General features: G+C 42.3%; 1 protein-coding gene across 4 annotated transcripts in view; it reads left to right on the top strand.

Moving 5' to 3' along the window:
- garre1 (granule associated Rac and RHOG effector 1) overlaps positions 1 to 20,560 on the top strand; it is a 33,658-nt gene that overhangs the window by 11,743 nt on the left and 1,355 nt on the right. For 3 of the 4 annotated variants that reach the window (XM_077587766.1, XM_077587785.1, XM_077587775.1), the window contains 10 exons: positions 6,874 to 8,000; positions 12,351 to 12,563; positions 12,937 to 13,077; positions 13,929 to 14,186; positions 14,261 to 14,419; positions 16,501 to 16,598; positions 17,025 to 17,150; positions 17,523 to 18,505; positions 19,317 to 19,482; positions 19,547 to 19,875. In XM_077587766.1, the coding sequence (XP_077443892.1) occupies positions 7,512 to 8,000; positions 12,351 to 12,563; positions 12,937 to 13,077; positions 13,929 to 14,186; positions 14,261 to 14,419; positions 16,501 to 16,598; positions 17,025 to 17,150; positions 17,523 to 18,505; positions 19,317 to 19,482; positions 19,547 to 19,706 (2,793 nt within the window). In that variant the 5' untranslated portion in view covers positions 6,874 to 7,511 and the 3' untranslated portion in view covers positions 19,707 to 19,875. Of the gene's footprint in view, positions 1 to 6,873; positions 8,001 to 12,350; positions 12,564 to 12,936; positions 13,078 to 13,928; positions 14,187 to 14,260; positions 14,420 to 16,500; positions 16,599 to 17,024; positions 17,151 to 17,522; positions 18,506 to 19,316; positions 19,483 to 19,546; positions 19,876 to 20,560 lie in introns of those variants that run through there. The other variant, XM_077587794.1, reaches the window with a different exon arrangement.

Here is a 20,560-nt window from a genome sequence, read left to right as displayed (position 1 = left end):
CATTAGTTAATTAAAAGATTTTAAACCGTTATGAACAGTCTATACAGTTAATGTGGCGACGAAGGCGTCGCTGACCTGTGTGGGTCTCTTGTTAAAGCGGCCTCAGTGCTATATTTATTGGCGCTATAAGCTACTTACAGTGGCGCCTCTGACATTACAGTTAGCGGTTAGCCTAATATTATCCCGCCCCGTCAGCTATCTTGACTAAAACTGGCTATTAACGTTGACACGCTTTCCCTTTGTCGCCTTTTGCTGCACAAATGGTCAAGTTTTTGAAATCACCGAGATTTGTGTAACGTAGTGGGAAATCACAGACAACCTGTAAAATAGCGGCTATCTCGGCTATTCCGGAAGTAATCTGACACTGACCACAGACGGTCTATTGTCACGCAAGTTAAATTGTAGTGATATTTATACTTGGACAAGTCATACAGCTGCTTTTTTTTTTTGAGTGCTGGAATGCAAAGACCCGGGCCGGTCACAATGCAGTCCTTGTGTTCTCCGGACCAGAGGAGGCCGCATTCTGTCACACAGTTGTTCACGGCACTTGTCTTTGCCATTTAGACTAAGCACCTAAAAGTCACATTTACCCTGTGGACGTTCCAACAAAAGTTGAACAAAAAAATCCTTTTAAAACCTAGTTTGGCGTCGTATAACATAATAAAATCGATCGCATATTTTTGCATGCAAGCCGAGTCACCTGATTTTGTGGCTCTGATAATACCGAGGAAAAAACAAAAAACAAAAACAAGTCTTTTTTCCCGATTTGAACAAAGTTATCCTTATAAGAGGATTATTATTTTATTTTTTTGCAAATCAGTTTGCGGACAAATTAAGTTTAAATATTCGGTTATCATTTTCAAACTTTTTCATTCATTTTTCTGTACCGGTCAGCCTCACAAGGATTGCGGGGGTGCTGAAGCCTCTCAACATACTTCAGGTGAAAAGCTCCTTGATAAACTTGTATAAAAAATGATCCAATGTGATGAATTGAGCTCTTTTGATTGTATTTTTTTTAACTCTTATACTATCTTTGTTTGTTTCCCTAGTGTAAAATACAGCACGTGTCAAAGTGGCGGCCTGGGGGCCAAATCTGGCCCGCCGCATCATTTTGTGTGGCCCGGGAAAGTAAATCATGAATGCCGACTTTCTGTTTTAGGATCAAATTAAAATGACGAGTATAGATGTATATTAAATTTCCTGATTTTCCCCCTTTTAAATCAATAATTGTAATTTTTTAATCCATTTTTTCTTTGTTTTTAGTTCAAAAATCATTTTTTAAAATCTAAAAATATATAAAAAAAGCTAAAATAAAAATTGTTTTAGATCTATAAAAAACTGAATATTCAGGGCTTTTAATCCAGTTCTTTTAATCCATTTATAAAAAAATCTAAATTTTATATCTAAAATGGTCCGGCCCACGTGAAATCAAGTTGACGTTAACGCGGCCCGCGAACCAACCCGAGTCTGACACCCCTGATTTAGAGTATAAAACGCACTATATATATATATATATATAGATTTATATATATTTTGCTATAATGTGATGTGGTGGACCGAATCTGGCCCCCGGGCCGCCACTTTGACACCCGTGTTTTCTACTGACTGACATGGGAAGAAGTGTTGGCCCTTTTCCTGACCTCCTTCCTTTTGAAGCTGCATTAAGCTTAAAACTGAGTGGCTAAATGACATTCCTGTGCTTCATTGGCAACAGATGTAAGGGAGACCCCCCCACCCCCCTCATTTGAGGCCAAATTTTAGTAGCGTCTAAAATCAGAGAGGCATGCAGCCGTTTTTTTTTTGTTTTGCCCACAGAAGCTGAAATAGACTTCACGAGCGAGCTAATACCCGTGTGGCGAGGTTGTCGCCGTATTCACCGCTGCAGATGGATAAAGAGCTGTCAGCGTGCGTCGCAGCTGGCGCACCCGGTTAATAGCAAAACGGGGAATACGATTCGTAGATTAGTATCTGCAGAAACTTCCAAAAATTGGCCTTGTCCCCCTCTAGATGGTGAGTGAATTTAAAAAACAAAAGACAAATGACTCAACAAACCGCTACGAGCTGGTCTGCATCTGGTCAGTACCGGCCGTGGCCACTCGTCATCTAAGCAGGTCGCTAACAAAAATGTACTTCCTTTAAGAGTGACGGCTAGATCACACTTGAGGACAATGGCATACTTTGGGTTTTGCGTCTACGTTTTTGGCGACAGGCAGCTTGCTCCAGGAAATTTAAGCCCCGATCCGTCAAAACGAAGCAGCTGACGCCAGAACTAGAGCTAACATTAGCCCCCAAGGACTCCTCCCCCCCCTCGTAGTGGCGCTGGCTCGGTATCTTTGATACCGATGTGGACGCATCGCTACGTATTTTGTTTGGGTGCGAGGTCCAATTCAGTGATGGCTCGTTCGTTGGGTGATACCAAGATACCAACGGGTCTTTCTCAGAATAACCGCTTTCTAGAAATACTATATCAAGTAGTTTTAAAATGATAGCAGACCAAATGTTGGACACAAATCAACATGGAAAAAAGAACGGATTGCCTGTCATTAACAAAGATAGAAACCCAATTCATTGAAAGTGGGAGGACTGGCAGTGAATTCTCATCTTTCAGCGGCATTGAATTCACTAGACTTCCAATCTATTTTGACGAATAAACGAATGTTCTACCTCTACTTACGAAATTAATTGGTTCCAAGACTTTTTTTGTAACTTGGCCATTTCGTAAGTAGAGGTGTACTTTATATGTAAATTCTCAAATTCGGTCCACTGTGCTCACACAACTACCAAATAACCCTTTAAAATAGGTCTAAGTGTCCCAATTTTGTATGAAAGATGTAAGGAAACAAACTAAAATGAGAGAAAAATATAAGGAAATGATTTATTAATGTCTTAAAATAAATAAAGCTTATTAAAATGTGCCCTGCACCGCTGAAATAGTTCCCCCCGCGGCCGTTATACTACCCTTGTTTGTCCGCCAGATGGGGGCAAGAGCCTGTTCTAGCCAAAAGCCGTCCACTTTGTAGTACATTTTAGACTTTTACGTGTGCTCTGTTTGTGTGTGTGAAAATGTTCCATGTTGAGGTTGTAGTTTTTAAATCGATTAATAAGGGAAATTCATAATAAAATAACGGATAAGGAAATGCATTTACTTTTTGGGCGATTTCGTAACTAATCTTTTTTTGTAATTTGAGTCACCCATTTGCATATTAAAAAAAATTGTAACCTGAAACTTTCATACCTAGAGGCATTCGTAAGTAGAGGTATGACTACTTTGTTTCGATCCAAGAGCAATCTTTTAACATTACGTTTAAAAAGAAAGGACTTTTAGTATCTGGCGGATTTATATGGACAGTAAGCACAAGGGCAAGTGACTGAGCGAATCTGTGTGAAAGTGGGCGATGGCGTGCGATTAGCCTCTAGGTAGCTGAGGTCAGGTTTCCTGTTTGCCTCACTCAGGCTAATGCTGCATAAAAAAAAAGTGTGCTGACCTGCAAACACGGGAGGGCCACCTGGCAGTTTCCCTCTGCGGCTAATCTCTTTTGAGCCTTGCAGGTCAGCTCAGTTTAGTCGTCCAACCTGAAGCAGCAGAAGCTAGTCGCCATTAATCAGGAACAGAAGTGCTACAGTTAATTGATTAAATGGAGTAATTGGATTAGGGGAAAAAATATGGACTTCAATTTTGATATTTGTTTAGAGTGCCATTGGTTTAGTGTTAAAGGTAAAAAAAAAAGACGAAGGTAATTTCTTTGTTTATGCATTGTTATTTTAGTTTAGAGGTATGTTTTTTTTGTGTCTTCACGGTTTGTTAGGAAAATAGTTTTAAAAAAGTTAACGTTTTGTAGCATTTAAAATAGCGGATTTTTGCTAAGCAACTTGGGTTGAATCCAATGACTAAGTTAAGATAATTAATAAGTTAAGATAATTAATAAGTTAAGATAATTAATAAGTTAAGATAATTAATAAGTTAAAATAATTGATTAAACAATTCCAATTGTGTTGTTTCTTATTGAAATGTGTTAGGTTTTTCTCATAGTATTTTGGACTGTGATCCTATTTTTTTTTTCAATTTTTAGACCGTTTTTACCATTTACACTTACGCATTTGAATTTAATTTGAATTAATCGCATTCCTCTTGTAAAATTAATATGCAATTCTGTCAAGAACACAATAATTTGTTTTGAATTTTCATTTAAAGCTCTTTTGAAAGTGCAATCGTTATTGCTAATAGATGTGCAGCTCAAAATAAATATTCCAGTCATAAACAATGGTTCTTGTTTTTTACATCTTCTGAAGTCATTCAGCAACACAGAAAAAGTTTGTCAACTCATTATTCATCCATAACAATCAATTGAGAGATTACTGAAATAATCGTAAAGCCGCAACCCTAATTCTTAATATGACCCATTTCCCAAATATTTGATTGCACAGCCCTTGTTGTGGTTCAGCAAAATTGCCTTTCTGTGTCGGGAAGCAATGAACGTCATGTTTGTCCCCTTTGCGCTGAGGTCACCAGTTTCCCTCCGCTCTCTCTTTCCACTCGCGGCGACAGACGAGGTCTGTACACTGTTTGAGAAAGGAAACGGGGTCTGAAGGTCGGCGGAATGTTGTCGGGATGCCGCTTGTGTGTGTGTGTGCGGGTCGCTTTGTGTGTCTGTTTCTGCGTGGTACGTACGAACGAATTTATCCCAAAACACAGACCTTCCGGTGTGCTGGTACTAGATAGTGATGACTGCTCTACTACGTGAGAGCTAAATCAGCCAAGGAAACTTTTCACCTGACAAATGCGGGTGTGATGTTATTGCTGTTGTGACTGACAACCCCATCTTTACAATTTAATTTGGCTTGTGGCCCGGTTAGCGCGTCAGTCTCAGAGTTCTGAGGTCGAGGGTTCCATCCCAGGTCTGGGGCTTCCTGTGTTGAGTTTGCATGTTCTACCCGGCTTGCGTGGGTTTCCTCCGGGTACTCTGGTTTCCTCCCAACCACTGTGCCGAAGCATATTGGTGTGCCGTGAGCAATGGTCAGGTTTTCCACGGGAAATTGCAAGAAGTCATGCAATGTAAAATTCAGAGCAAAAAATTAATATGAATATAACGAGATTAAGATTGAACTATTAGAAGGTTAAAATCAAAATATGATGAACGTCATTTACGCTATTAGATTAAATAACTTTATTCATCCCGTATTCGGGAAATTTCACTGTCACAGTAGCAAGAGGGTGAGAATACAGACACAGAAAAAGATTCAAATTGTGAAACAGTCATTTTGTTGCTTATTTTTCTCTAACATGAACCAAAAGTTTTTTTGGTTTCTTGGGCATCAACTTTTGGTCTGTTTTTTTTACGTAATATTCGGAGATTTGAGTCATATTTGGAGAAAAGTCATAAAATGATGCGATTCAAAACATTTCATTACTTATTTTTGCATCACTCGAACCGGAAGTTGTTCAGGGTCTGCAGACATGACAGTGACTCAAATGAATGATTTTTTCCATGTCAACCAAATGGTGGCAGAATAAATGAATATTGAATATATATGACTAAGACTGTCATGTCGTCATCCATTGGCCGACTATGTATTCCGGCTACCGAATGTCCATAGCTAGTGCACAGATAAATGCATTCATAACCCAGTGGCAAGGACCGGTTGCGTCTAGCATGTGTGCGATGGGGTTGTTACTGGTACAATGTAGTTAGTATCTTGCAAAACAAGAGGCTCTTGTAGGAACTGTTTGTCACACTGTCTTGGTCATTGCTAGTAAAGTAGCACTACAATTCACACCACTTGGCAAGCCACTCATCTATTGTAGCCACGAGTATTTTATAAAGAGTCATAAGTGATTTTGCATTGTGTTCACGTTGAAAATGTCGGTGGTGGTCGCTAGAAATGACAAACGCATACATGTATGCTAACATTAGTTTATTGCATGGCAACACGCTTGTAACATAACATAAACACATTTAAATGAACTTGGATTACAATGCAGACAGAAAAAAATAAGTTTAATCTAACCTTACACTAAACTTAATTCTAATTTTGTTTTAAATTTTTATACCTTCTCCCGGGTTGGCTCTATTTGCCACCCTGACTTTCAGATGCAACCTATCGAGGGTTGTTTGCTTTTGTATTCCCTTCAAAATATGCCTAAAATGATGCACACAAATGTCCTTACAATAGGAGACGTGTCAAAGTGGTGGCCCGGGGGCCAAATCTGGCCCGCCGCATCATTTTGTGTGGCCCGGGAATGTCATGAGTGCCGACTTTCTGTTTTAGGATCAAATTAAAATGAAGAGTATAGATGGATATTAAATTTCCTGATTTTCCCCCTTTTAAATCAATAATTGTAGTTTTTTTTAATCATTTTTTTGTGTTTTTAGTTCAAAAATCATTTTGTAAAATCTAAAAATATATAAAAAAAGCTAAAATCAACATTGTTTTAGATCTATAAAAAAACTGAATACTCAGGGCTTTTAATCCAGTTCTTTTAATCCATTTATAAAAAAAATCTAAATATTATATCTAAAATGGTCTGGTCCACGTGAAATCAAGTTGACGTTAAAGCGGCCCGCGAACCAACCCGAGTCTGACACCCTTGCAACAGGATAACGGACGACCACATGCCAACGAGAAGTAGTATACTCCTCTCGTATTAGCGATCGCTCCGCCATTCGCGGTGACTAACGGGGGAAAAAAACACTGAAAAATTGCAAAAATTACCTGAAAATCAGCCTATTAACACAGAATGGTTTGATTTTACTGAATCTATAGCTTCATGTTTTCATATGGGAAGATGCAAGTTTATTTTGGGCCTTACGCAAAGCTCATCTTTCCTTTCCGAGCGCCATTCTAACCTTGTCCTTTCCCCCCCCCTTCCCTTAGGAAATGACCTAGAGGCCTTACAGATACATTTGTGCTCTTGTCACTCTAATCTGCATCCGCGGGCGAGTCCCACCTACCTCAACGGGAAAAGCAGGAAGCCGGGTCGGAGCGGCGGACACGCGGATCTGAGAGGAGCACCTTGAGACGGACTGGATCTGCCTCATAATCTACCCACACATTTTTTAACAAACCATTTTGTAACCTCCTTACTGTTGACCAGTGCTTTCTTTTTCTCATCTTTTGCTTTCCAACGGATTTTCTACTTTTCATCAGTGAAGAATTTCTACCCGGACAAAAAGCCAGACGCCGTATGAAGAATTATTTTTCCCTTCTTCAGAAGAAAAACACTCACGCACTTTAAAGCTCGACTCCGGGATCGGTTTCTGCGCAGCCCTACGAATCTTAGAGGCATGCGTCTTTTTTTTTAAGCAGCCGGCCTGCATGTAAGCGCTTGACGTCGGCTCGCCGCTCCTGCCTTTGGCCTCCCCCCCGAGGCGGACTGAGATGAGCCTCCGGCAGGCAGAAACCCTCAGTGGTCTTTTTACGTGACCTGGACCGTTTCCGCGTTCAGTGGAGCAAATTTTTCTTGGAGTGGAGGCTTAAACAAAACAGGATCTTCCGGTGCTGGTGCACCACCTATGTATTGTTGCAGCGCGCAGCAAAGTAAAATGGACTACAAGCGTCGCTTTTTGCTCGGCGGGTCCAAGCAGAAAGTCCAACAGCACCAGCAGTACCAGATGCCCGAATTAAGCAGGACCCTCAGCGCCTCGCTGGCCTCCTCGTGTTCGGCCTCCTCGGCCATGGGCATTCCCGGCGGGTGCCACCCGACCAGCGCCTCCTCCACGGCGGTGGCCGACATCCAGCAGGGGATCTCCAAGTACTTGGACGCCCTCAACGTCTTCTGCCGCGCCAGCGCCTTCCTTACCGACCTGTTCAGTAGCGTGTTCAGGAACTCGCACTACTCCAAAGCAGCTATGCAACTGAAGGACGTGCAGGAACACGTCATGGATGCGGCCAGCCGGCTGACGGCGGCCATTAAGCCTGAGATCGCCAAGATGCTCATGGAGCTGAGCGCCGGGGCCGCCAACTTTAAGGATCAGAACGATTTCAACTTGCAAGATGTTGAGGTAGGTTGCTCAAACTGCAAATTGAATGACAATTGATAAGAAATAATTGCCCTGCCTGGGAGAAGGAAACCCTGAATCTGATTCTTTACCGGTCTAATCAATTTATTAAAACTAGGGATGTCCCTGATCCGATCACATTAGATATTACCGTATTTTCTCACATATTAGCCGCCTTTGTGTATAAGCCGCACCCTTAAAATTGCCTTAAAATCGTTGAATTGTACAATTTCTCTCGTATAAGCCGCCCCCTGAATCATAATTTTCACCTCCATAGTCATGCTTTTAATAGGGAGTAAAAATGTGTTACTTTGAAGGGCAAATCTTAAGAAAAAACATTGCTTCTGGCATTTCTGAGATACTGTAAGAATCAAAAGCATATTATTAGGGTCAATATCATAAGGAAGTTGGTATAATTCATCCAGTAATGGTTGTTTTCTTACTGCAAAACAGAAAATAACCAACAAGTAGTAAATGTTAATTTAGCTACATCTCCTGGTGAAAAAGAGTATAGCAATGTGGTAAGTCTTGTGCGCATATAAGCCGCACCCTTGATTCAGTCTTCACTTTTTTGTTACAAATACGGCTTATATGCGAGAAAATAGGGTAATTGCCCGCCACCTTTATATGGTGGCAAATCCTGATTTTGATACTTTACCAGTCTAATAAATGTATTAAAACCAGTGATGTCCCAAATCCAATCCTTATTTTCAGCAATAATGCTTCATGAAATCGTTTTCTTCTAATTGTTTATGCGTAGAACCTTAGTTTACTAACTGTTAACAGCATATGAAATATAACTGGTGCATTATTAAACATAAGAAATTTCATGGTCAGTTTTCGGAGCTAATATGTCAGTCTGTTGTTCTTTCAAAGGAATGCACGGAAAACAAAGGCTATGTTTCAAAGCATGTTAGGCTAACCATTCCTTTTCAGCCCTTCTAGCCCTGGTGCTAATATGCGGAGATGCCTGGATGCACTCTTGTCCCATGGCTCACTTAATGAATAAGTGTTTTCTAGCTCAAGTTCCCACCCTTTGTTAGCATGGTGTGAGAAGCTGAGGCCAACGTGTGAAAAGGACAGCAAATTCTACGGGGTCTTCACACTTGTCGCTGAATTTGCACCCTTTGCGAGTCAACAATGAGGCGATTTGCCTCAAACCTCTGCAAAGTAGTTGCACTCACGCCAATTGACCGAAATAATGGCCAAATCTGCACACCCAGTCAAAGTGTGACATTGAAAATTATACCTCAGTGTGAACAAAAACAAACATTTGTGCTACAGCAACCTGCAAGCTAGAGGCTGCTCTTGGACGCTCTCTGCTAGCTAAGTTTCAGGTTACAATTTTTTTATATATGCAAATGGTCCACTCACATTACAAAATCGCCCAAAAAGTAAATGCATTTCCTTATCCGTTATTTTATTTAGAATTTCCCTTATTAATTGATTCAATACAAATGCACCGTGGCACGTATTTTCACACACACACACACACATAGGGCACACGTAAAAGTCTAAAATGTACTACAAAGTGGACGGCCTTTGGCGAGAACGGGCTCTTGCCACCACGTTGCGGACAAACACGGGTAGAATAACGGCTGCGGGGGGAACTATTTCAGCGGCGCAGGGCACATTTTAATATGCTTTATTTATTTTAAGACATTAATAAATCATTTCCTAGTAATTTGCTCTAATTTTTGTTTGTTTCCTCACATCTTCCATGCAAAATTGGGACACTTTGACCTACTTTAAAGGGTTTAGTTGGTAGTTGTGTGAGCACCGTGGAACGAATTTGAGAATTTACATATAAAGTACACCTCTACTTTTGAACTTTTGAAATTTTCAAGTTACAAAAAAAGTCTTTGAACCAATTAATTTCGTAAGTAGAGGTACGACTATATACTACTATGCCACATAGCTGCCATGTTTTCATCATGATCAGTTCATATGTTTATATACACATGCATATGTAGATGTATATATTTTTATACCTGGGAAAAACTAAAATGGTTAAAAATTAGCCAGATTTAAGTGCCAAATTTATTTTTTAATTGCGAAAATACACTATTGCGATCATTTTCATTTTCTAACATGGCCACAACTGTCGGAAGGTTATTTGCAGTTATTTTTAGAGCAACTTTCATGTCGTATCGCCGTCATTAGCGGTCAGTTAGCCGATGCATGCCGGAAAAAGTCTTAGCAAGACGTGTTGACAGGTCCAACCGATGTCCACAATTGGACAACATTCGATCACATGTTACCCCTTGACAATCGCGGTCTGTGGAAACTGCGGTGGGGCCGCAGCGGTGTAGCGCTGCGCCCCGTCCACGAATGTGGCTTTGCGCAAAACAGGAAACGTTTGTGCGCGGTAGTCAGTAAAAATGGGACTCTCTGCGGTCTCCACATACGTACACACAAAAACGAGAGGAAGCGTGAGTCTGCAAAGGTTTTTGACTGCATGCCTTGGCACGGGTCAGCTGTCTGGTTGCGGGCACAGGGGTGCATTTGTTAAAGCGCCACGGCGGACCTGAGATAGGTCTCGACACTGCACGCGGACCTTATTAGAGTGGTTTTGTTGCTTAAGGCAAGTGTCCAATGTCATATGCAAAGTGAATCAGTCACACACGCATTAAAAAGACGAGGTTTTAACTGATGCAGAAGCCCTTGAAAGTGCTCATAATATCGGCGCTATTGCAGGAAATCGCTTTACAAAAGGTGTTTGTGACTCAGGAGGATTTTTTTTCCTTTTTTTTTGCTTGTCTGAGAGGGAAGAATGCAGTCTGGCAGCAGTTTTAGTGCTTCAAAAAAGGAAGAAGAAAAGTAGCAAATACAATAGTACGTTAAGGGGGAGTTGAGGAATGTGGCCCTTTATGCCATCTTTTCTTCTACTGTGCTTGCACCACTTTTACTATTTTCTCTTTCTTATTGTTCTTTTATGCTTTATTTATTTTCTTTTCTTTTTAATGTTTCCATTTTCTGGTTCTCTTCTCTTTTTATGGTATATTTTGTTTGATTTATTTTCTCTTTTATCACTTTTACTTACTAACTTACCTTATTTGGGCTAAAGGGACCCATTTTTTTTCTTTTTAATCTTCTTCATTTTCTATGACTGGGCGATCCTTAATAGCTAATCACGCGTTCTTCATTATCTTGAACTTAAGCCACGTCCCCCCCAACTTTTGCCATGCATTGTAAATGATGACATATGCTTTTTGTGGTTGTGTATGAGAACTTTAAGTTTCATTGACATGCCATGTGTCTTCAGGTCAGGTTTGTGGTCTGCTTTCATGACATTATGGTGAGAAACACCCACTTTTTGAATGATGGGAGGTCCATTTTACACTTCATGAATCTGACACAAACGTGTTATATAGCTTTTATGTATACGGTGTTGACTCGACAAACGTGTTTTACAAGCTTGACCACGACAAGTCTACAGTATGGCGGAGCTCTCCTTGCCGTTTCCTCGTTTTGGCCTCTTCACAATGCCTGCACGAAGAGTCCTGTTTCATCTTATGTTACGGAACCAAAACACAATGGTGTGTACGCACAGCGGTGTAATGGTAAACCTGCGTCATTCCTAGAATTGGAGGACATTTTGACTTTCATTTCAAAATAATTTAAGCCTTTTCTTAGGTGATAAACTATCAAATGATTAACTGTAGAGTACCTTTTTCTTAGGAGTTAAACTTAGCTGTTTAGCTAGTTGTAAATGTTGATCAACAGGGCATGCTAATGTAAATAAGTTAAAAAAAATCTATATACGTACCGTATTTTTCCGATTATAATTCAGTTTTTTTTCATAGTTTGGCAAGGGGTCCGACTTGTGTGAAATTATTAACACATTATTATATAATTTCACATGTATCCAAAAAATACTGAATAACTCATTACTGACATGACCAGGCATGTCCGTCATGTAACGTTAGTATACCGTACACTTATTCGGCCTGTTGTTCTTTATTTCATTTTTTATTTTAAATTGCCTTTCAAGATAACCTGTATGTTTTTGGTGTTGGATTTTATGAATTTCCCCCTCAAAATGTGACTTATGTTTTTTTGCCCCCTTCTTAATTATGATTTTTTTGTCTGGTGCGACTTATAGTCCAGTACATATGGTATGCAGCCAGTTTGAAACTTCTTTGAAATGGTTGTGGCTAATGTTTAATCCATGTTCAGCCAGTTTAACATTTCAGAAGCTGTTATATTTTTACATTATATTTGTTACAGGCTCAGCCTAAGTTTTAAAAAAAATGTGCGACGTAGTCAGGGAAAACCCGCTACTGTTTTTTTTGAGTTTTGCGACTAGATAACCTTGGCTTGCTGGTAAAATACCATATTCTTCCTTCACAGGTCCTGGGCCGGTGTTTCTTGACGGTGATGCAGGTACACTTCCAGTTCCTTTCGCAGACCTTGCAGAAGGTCCAGCCCGTGGCCCAGTCTTGCCTGGCCGAGGCCCTGGCGCAGGCTCAGGAGCGCTCGGCTAACGTTCGGGCTCAGAGCGCCGAGCTCGGGCCAATCACGGAGCTGGAGGAAGCCTCCCGTTCGTGGAAAGGTGCAGCTGAGGTAAGACATTGGATTGGGAACATTTGCATCACACCTTTCATTCCTGACATTGACTTTACAAAGGAGCGAGTCGTCCAATTGGAATTGGAGCTTGTCTGTCCTTCAGATAATCCGTCCCACTGGTCCATTTTATGCTTTGTTTGTATACATCAACGTAGAAAGCGCTGCTCTGGTTTGCTGGCATCGATCAGTCCAATATCTTGTGGTTTTATTTGTGGACAAATAGCCAGCACTACCATAATCATATTTCAGCATTTAAAATGGTGGACTCCCGAGTTCTATATCCTGGAATGTTGTCAGAATGCAAAATGCTACGTTGGAATTGGATCTCTGCTGTGGCAAAAATCTATTGTGAATTTTGTTGCACCTTTAGGCCACGTCGAGGCTGCGTGAGAGGGGTCACGACGGCTGCCTGGCAGGCCTCCAGGTTCAGCAGCTCTTCTGTTCGCACAACACCAACATCCCCGAGCACCAGCTGAAGGAGCTCAACATTAAGATTGACACCGCTTTACAGGTAAACAATGTTGTTTGTTATTTTCTGGCATCATTAACTGTAGATGTGAAATCCCTCTTTTCCGTCCAACTCTACGTTGAGAAAAGTTGCTTTTGAATCATGGGCGTTTAATTTGGATAACCCGGTTGTTCACAAATTGGTGAACTTCCCTTCCCTGGTCACCGATTTATCCTTTTGTGAATATACTGTTAATAGATTAGAATTTTATTTCATGCCGTATTCGGGAAATTTCTTGGTTGCAGTAGCAAGACAGACACAAGACACACAAGACATTGCAGACCTAGGTAAAAAAAAAACCATACCAAATTGTGTTGCATTTTTACAATCCCATTTGGAATGTTCAAGACAGATTTTAGTTGTTTTTTTAGCATTCCTCAAATTGTCTGTCATGTTGCGTCCTCTGGATTACTCTTGACCTTATTTTAACTGATGACCCTTACCAGTTGACCTCTTAACCTCAGTCTCAGCCTGCAGAAGGTTCCCACATTGTGGACTTCCTGTGTGTGGCTCCAGTTTCTTAACTAGGTCTACAATGTCTTGTGTGTCTTGTGTCTGTCTTGCTACTGCAACCAGGAAATTTCCTGAATACGGGATGAAATAATGTTCGAATCTAATTTAATTTAATGTAGAATATTTATTCCTTTTCTTGGAGTAGATAATTTCCCCATTTAAATGTGACTTTTACTCCATTCCCAATTGATTTTTTTCTTCGCATCGTGCATTTTCTGACGGGCGCCATTTGTAAACAACATTTTCTACCTATTTTACCATCGTTGGATAACAAATTGTAGCTATTCACGCTCATATCAGTCCATGCTATGCAAATGACTGAAATATCTCTCCTTCTTCAGGCATACAAGGCAGCACTGGAGAGCATGGGCCACAGCGAATATGCCCTCAAAGCTGGCTTCCATTTCAACCCCAACTGCGTGGAGGCAGCCTTGCAAGGTTGCTGCAGCGAGGCAGAAGCACAGCAGGCGGGCCGAATGCAGACCACCTCCCAGCCCATCCAACGCGAGTTGCCCACCATACCCGTGCAGATCGGCTCGCATTTTCTCAAAGGGGTGTCCTTCAACGAGTCGGCGGCGGAGAACCTCAAACTGAAAATGGTGCCACCGCCTTTGCGCCGTCGTCCGAAATGTCGTCCTGTAGATGTAACCGAACACGTGTGGCTACCTCTCAGCAAACCATGCTGCTGCTCATTAAGGAGGCACTGGGCCAAAACGGAGTGACCCCCAGGGACGACTCGCCTGTCACCGAAGTGCTCAACCAAGTGTGTCCATCCAGTTGGAGGGGAGCCTGCAAGACGGCCGTCCAGCTGCTATTTGCGCAGGCTGGTCTGGTGAGTACACTGGCCCTCCACTAAATCATAGTTTATTATTGGACTTTTACTCATTCGGGTCATGGGCGGGCTAAGGTCTATTCCAGCCAACAGCAAATTTCCGTATTTGTCGCTCTAAACCACGTGTCAAAGTGGCGGCCTGGGGGCCAAATCTGGCCCGCCGCATCATTTTGTATGGCCCAGGAAAGTAAATCATGAGTGCCAACTTTCTGTTTTAGGATCAAATTAAAATGAAGAGTATAGATGTATATTACATTTCCTGATTTTCCCCATGACAGTGATGAAAGCTGCAGAGAATGAGATGACACACCCTGTCTTCATAATTCGCTGCCTCATCAATAATTGTAATTTTTTAATCAATTTTTTCTGTTTTTTTAGTTCAAAAATCATGTTGTAAAATCTAAAAATATATATAAAAAAGCTAAAATAAACATTGTTTTAGATCTATAAAAAGCTGAATATTCGGGGCTTTTAATCCATTTATAAAAAAAAAATATCTAAATTTTATATCTAAAATGGTCCGGCCCACGTGAAATCAAGTTGATGTTAAAGCGACCCGCGAACCAACCCGATTCTGACACCCTAGCTCTAAACAATGATGACTGAATCAAGGGTACGGCTTGTATGCGCACAAATTAGACTTGACATGCATGAAACTGCAAGGTGACAAAGACAAAACGCCATAATGCGACACAATACAGCTGATCGGGTCATTTATTTTAAAATTGAGGAAAGATAATCAGATAAAATACATTTTATTTTGATGTCTATTAACGCAATTCAAGAAAAAAAAACCTATCTTGAATAAAATGTGAAAAAACTTGCTCAGGGCCCCGCCATCTTACCGTAGTTAAACGTGCTTTGACTGGCCAATAATATGCGAGAAAATACGGTAGGTAATTTTAGTATTAGGGTCAATTTGTGTCCCACCAGTCGTCCGTGCACAAAATGCTAAAACATGTTGTTTCTGGCAAAATTGACCTTTCCTGAGGCAAGAGAGAAAATAATGCATAAATTGAATTTTTTTCAACTACTCTCGAAATTGCCACGTTCGCTTATCCCCCAATTATCCCCCCCCCCTAAAATGTACGTTTTTTTAAATTCTCATGAGTTGTGTTTTTTGGAGGCATCTAAGCAGTGTAAGCCAACACTGGCAAAACAGAAAAAGGGATAAGAAACATTCCCTTCTACATCTGGATAAAGGATGGGCTTACTTACTTGGGAGGGCCCCTCCAGACCCCCCCACCCCCTTTTCCTAGAGTGGGTGTAATCTTTACAGAGTAACACCAGCGTGTTTACGCTTATGCAGTGTTTATTTCCTCTGTGTGGTCTGGAGTGTTTGCCGCGCCAGCTCATTGTAAAACAATCCCACTGACTGATTGGCACTTCTCTACTTATTAACATACACACACACACACACACCTTAAAAAAAACATGTGCTACCTGTTGTCAGAGTGCAATCGTATACAAACATCGTCCTAAAAAAACATTTGCCTTGTTGTATTTTACTCACCTTCGCTTTTCTTGTGTGTGACCCGCCCTACACACAATGTAGCGACTTCCTGTAGTGCAAGAAAAGGACAAACCCCTCGTCGCCTCCTTTCTTCTTGTTCCAGCTGTGTGGTTGTCGAGGAGTCGGGGCCTTTAAAAGAACTCGTTTGTTGAAACGGTGCGCCTAAAAGGGAAGCTAACACACAGACAACCTTGCACTGGCCCCTTTCTTAGTCGTAGTATAGGTCAATCCAGACTTAAAAGCTCACTTTCTAGATTGAAAAAGACAGAGCCCGAGAGTTCCGATCGATTCCATTACGTTATATACGTCCAATATATTTTTTTTTTATTGGGGTGACCCTACCTACTTCACGGTTTTTCATTTATCACGGCCATGTCAGGTCTACATTAACCGCGATAATCGAGGGATTACTGTACATTACATGTTACCATTGATACGGCTGAGCTAAGCCACCCCTTGCCAAATGCTAAACAGAAAATTTGAAAAACGAAGGGTCATTTTTCAGGAACTTTCAAGACAAAATGTCCCCCAGTTCTGTATTGACTCATTTTTTGCTGTTTCTTAACAGGTTGTGGTGGACACTGCTCAGATCGAGAACAAGGAGTCCTATGCGCCTCACATCACCCTGGAAGGATCCCGGCTGGTGGTCCAGGTTCCTTCCACGTGGTAAGGACCTTGTTTGACGTGTACTGTATGTTTGCTGTGAACTGGCCAACAAAAAAGGAGGATGTGACATTCAGAGACACATATTTACTCATGTGATTCATAGAAAGTACAATTTGAGCTCGTGGGAGTGGTGCGTTTGGTTTCCAGGCTTGGACAACTTTAATGATGTCTCCATTTTGAATTGACCTGTCTAAAGAGAATTTATGGGTTGGTCAAAAACCTTAAGGTTGTTTTGTGTATTGCTACACTTCGCTAGTCTTCCGCTCTTGCGTGATTATATCAAAAGATAGCGACCACGTATTCGGCTTTGTAGTTGTTGACATTTTAACACGGAACAGATCGAAAATCTTTGTTGAAAGCTGTGTAACGGTTTGCAGCTTTAAGGGGAAGATGAATTTGAGAAATGTGTTTGTTTGTGTTATGTAGGTGTCTGAAAGAGGACCCGGCCACCATGTCCTTGCTACAACGCAGCCTTGACCCGGAAAAGACGCTCGGCCTGGTGGATGTGCTCTACACCGCCGTCTTCGACATCAATAGATGGAAGGAGAGAAAGTGAGACATTCTTGGATAAGAAAAAAAAAAGGCCAAAGCTTTTGCAAAGACAAACAATCCTCAGAAAACCATCCAGGGGCTAGCCAAATCATGCTAGTCGCCACAATTGACAGATAACAGGCTAAACTTTAACATTAAAGCCCAAGATCTAATGCCTGAACATGCAAATTTAGTCTGTCGTTGTTCGGTACCAAGGTGGTTTTGGGTTTTACTTGGTATATTGCTTTTCTATACTAATTTAATTGCAACTTTTAAAAGTAAAGTTCAACCTACGTGGGTTATTTTGCCAGCGTAGGAACGGAACTACGTCGTAATTGACCAATGGCGAGCGGGTGGGTCCGTTTTTGACTATTTTCTCTCTGTCGTCCAAAGAGAGCAATGCTTGCCGACGATCCAGATTCAACTTCAGCGGGAGAGCCCGGACTTTGGCGGTCATGTGGATTTGCCCCCGGGCACCAGCTCAAAGACCAGCAGCGGCCTTCCCAAAACCATCTCCAAGCTGACTTCCAAGTTCACCAGGAAAGTGTCCTCTGGCTCCAGCAGCTGCGGAAGCTACTCCATCCCCAGCACGCCATCCCGTAGCGCGCCGGGGGGCGGCGGCGACGACAAAACCAAGAGCCACTGCGACACCCGCCTGCACGGCCTCCTGCAGATGGGCGTCTCTCCCGTCGGCCCCGACGCTTGCCCCCACAACCCGCTGGCTAACGGTTTGGCGTGCGACGAGCAGGGCATGAACCTGCCCACCGACCAGGAGATGCAGGACGTCATCGACTTCCTCTCGGGGTTCAACATGGGCAAATCCCAGCAGGCCTCCCCGCTCGTCAAGCGGAGGAACTCGGTGGCGTCGGCCAACCCCGCCGAGCTCAAACCCCCAGCCGGGCCCCCCGCGCCGACCTCCCCGGCCATATCTCACGGCGGCGGGCAGCCTCCGACGCCGCCGTCCCAAGCGCAAGCGGCGCCTCGCCAGCCCTCCCCTCAAGCCCTGCAGTATTACCAACACCTCCTGCAGCCCATCGGTCAGCAGGGGCAACAGCAGCAAGCGCAGTTGCCCCCCCAGCTCCCGCCCCCGCAGCAGAGGGCGGCCAGCAAGTGGCCCGGCTCGTCGGGCCAGCAGGCGCCCCCCGGGGGGTTGTCGCCCCTGGGGCCCATCGGCCAGTGGGGGGGTTCCCCGGGCCTGCCGGACTTGAGCTCGGACCTCTACAGCCTGGGCCTGGTCAGCACGTACATGGACAGCGTCATGTCCGAGGTGCTGGGCCAAAAACCGCAGGGGCCCCGCAACAACACCTGGCCCAACAGGGAGCAGAGCGACGGAGTTTTTGGCGTCTTGGGAGACGCGCTGCCTTTTGACCCCGCAGGTAAAAAAATATTTTTTTTTTAAAGACGATGGCTTTTAGTAAGGGGAAAAAAATGCAATTTTACGGCATTAACAACAACAAAAAATACTGACGAGTCTTAATGTGGTAAGCAGCTAACAGTTAGCCTGCTAACACAAACAAATCCAAAAAATATAAATTCATCATTTCCATTTTACTATGAAATATGAGTTCACAGCATATGGGATGTTGAAGTACAATAGCTTTCCATATTTTCATAAAAAATGTTGTTTGTTTCCATCTTATGATGAAACATGAGTTCACAGCATATGATGTTGACGTACAATAGTTTTCCATATTTTCATACTAATGTTTTATTTTGATGATATTGTAACTACGGCTGAGCGATATAAAAAAAAAATACTAGGTCGATATCTATTATCACATAACATTTAATCTACCCAATGTGAAATAGATGCAAAGAAATTATAGTTTGAACAATTCTTAATGCTACATAAAAAATGTTCATAGTTTCCAAGCTGCTTTTTTTCTTTTTTAATAATCCAGTTAATTTTAACTGTAAAATTAAACATTCGAAAAGGAAACCACGGATCTCAAGGTAAATATTTGCTGAAAATTATACTCGTATCTCAAATTGCTCTTGTCACTTGGGCACTCGTATGTCAAGGTATTACTGTATTAGCGTCTACTTCTCTGTGAAGCGTCACACTGCCACCCGTTGGCCAATGTGCGCACACCATCATTGTTACAATGCTTTTTTTTTTTCCTTTTTAGATTTTTTTTTTTTTAAACCAAAGTCAGTCCTCTCACATTTTTGCATTTTTTTTGTCAGTGGGTTCTGACCCCGAATTTGCCCGCTACGTGGCCGGCGTGAGCCAGGCCATGCAGCAGAAGCGGCAGGTGCAGCAGCCCCGCCGCCTCAGCAACCCGCGTGGCAACTGGCCCATGCCCGACGAACAGCACCGCCCGTGGACGCGCCCCGAGTTCTACGGCGAGAGGTGGGTAGCGCCCCTGCAACCGTCTAGCACAGTCTGAACGGCGACCGTTTGTTAACGTCCGCAGCGAGCCGGGCGGCGGCGGCGGCTGGTCGGCCAATCAGGGCGACTCTGCTAGCTCCAGCGACGAGACCTCCTCCGCCAACGGGGACAGCCTCTTCTCCATGTTCTCTGGTCCCGATCTGGTGGCGGCCGTCAAGCAAAGAAGGTGGGCTGTGCTTTTGTGACTAAACCCAGTGGTGGGTGGGTGTCTAAATTGTGGCACGAGGGCCACAATTGGCCCATAATTTGGCCCTTTTCCTAAAATTGGTGTTGCATCGATACCATTATTGGCTCCTGATACGATATGATATTCCGATAGCGTGGCGTTCGTCCGATGCCGACACCCCGCCAATACATTTAAAAAAAAAAATCATTAAAAAACAAAATTCCTGCAAACTGGACTCTAATTACTTTCATGGCTTTGTCAGACATTACTTAATTATCATTAATCTGCCATTAACAGCCCTCGACGTCCAAGCTATTTGAAACGGGAGGGATGTCAACGAATGTGCCCATTGAAATGTAACATTCGTTTAAAAACAGGTGTTCATTTTTCTGAATGACATCATTGTACGCGCTAATGTGAAATGAAAAACTTTATCATTTGATGAAATGTTTGGTCTATTGATTCATTTTACCGTATTTATTTGCATATAAACTGCCCCGCGTATAAGCCGCACCCTTAAAATTGCCATAAAATCGTTAAAATTTAAAATTTCTCACATATAAGCCACCCCCTTGATTCACAATTTTACCCTCCATATTCATGGTTTTAATAGGGAGTACAAATGTGTTACTTTGAAGGGAAAATCTTAAGAAAAATCATCGAACGTATTTCTGAGATACTGTATGAATCAAGAGCACATTATTAGTTTCAATATCATAAGGAAGTTAGCAATTCATCCGTGATGGTGGTTTTCTTACTGCAAAACAGAAAATAACCAACAAATAGTAAATGTTACTTTGCCGACATCTACTGGTGAAAGAGTATAGCATAGTCTTGTACGCATATAAGCCGCACCCTTGATTCAGTCATCAT

Source organism: Stigmatopora argus, chromosome 2, assembly GCF_051989625.1.
Source record: "Stigmatopora argus isolate UIUO_Sarg chromosome 2, RoL_Sarg_1.0, whole genome shotgun sequence".
Taxonomy (NCBI): domain Eukaryota; kingdom Metazoa; phylum Chordata; class Actinopteri; order Syngnathiformes; family Syngnathidae; genus Stigmatopora; species Stigmatopora argus.
This window is presented reverse-complemented; position numbering and strand designations above follow the sequence as displayed.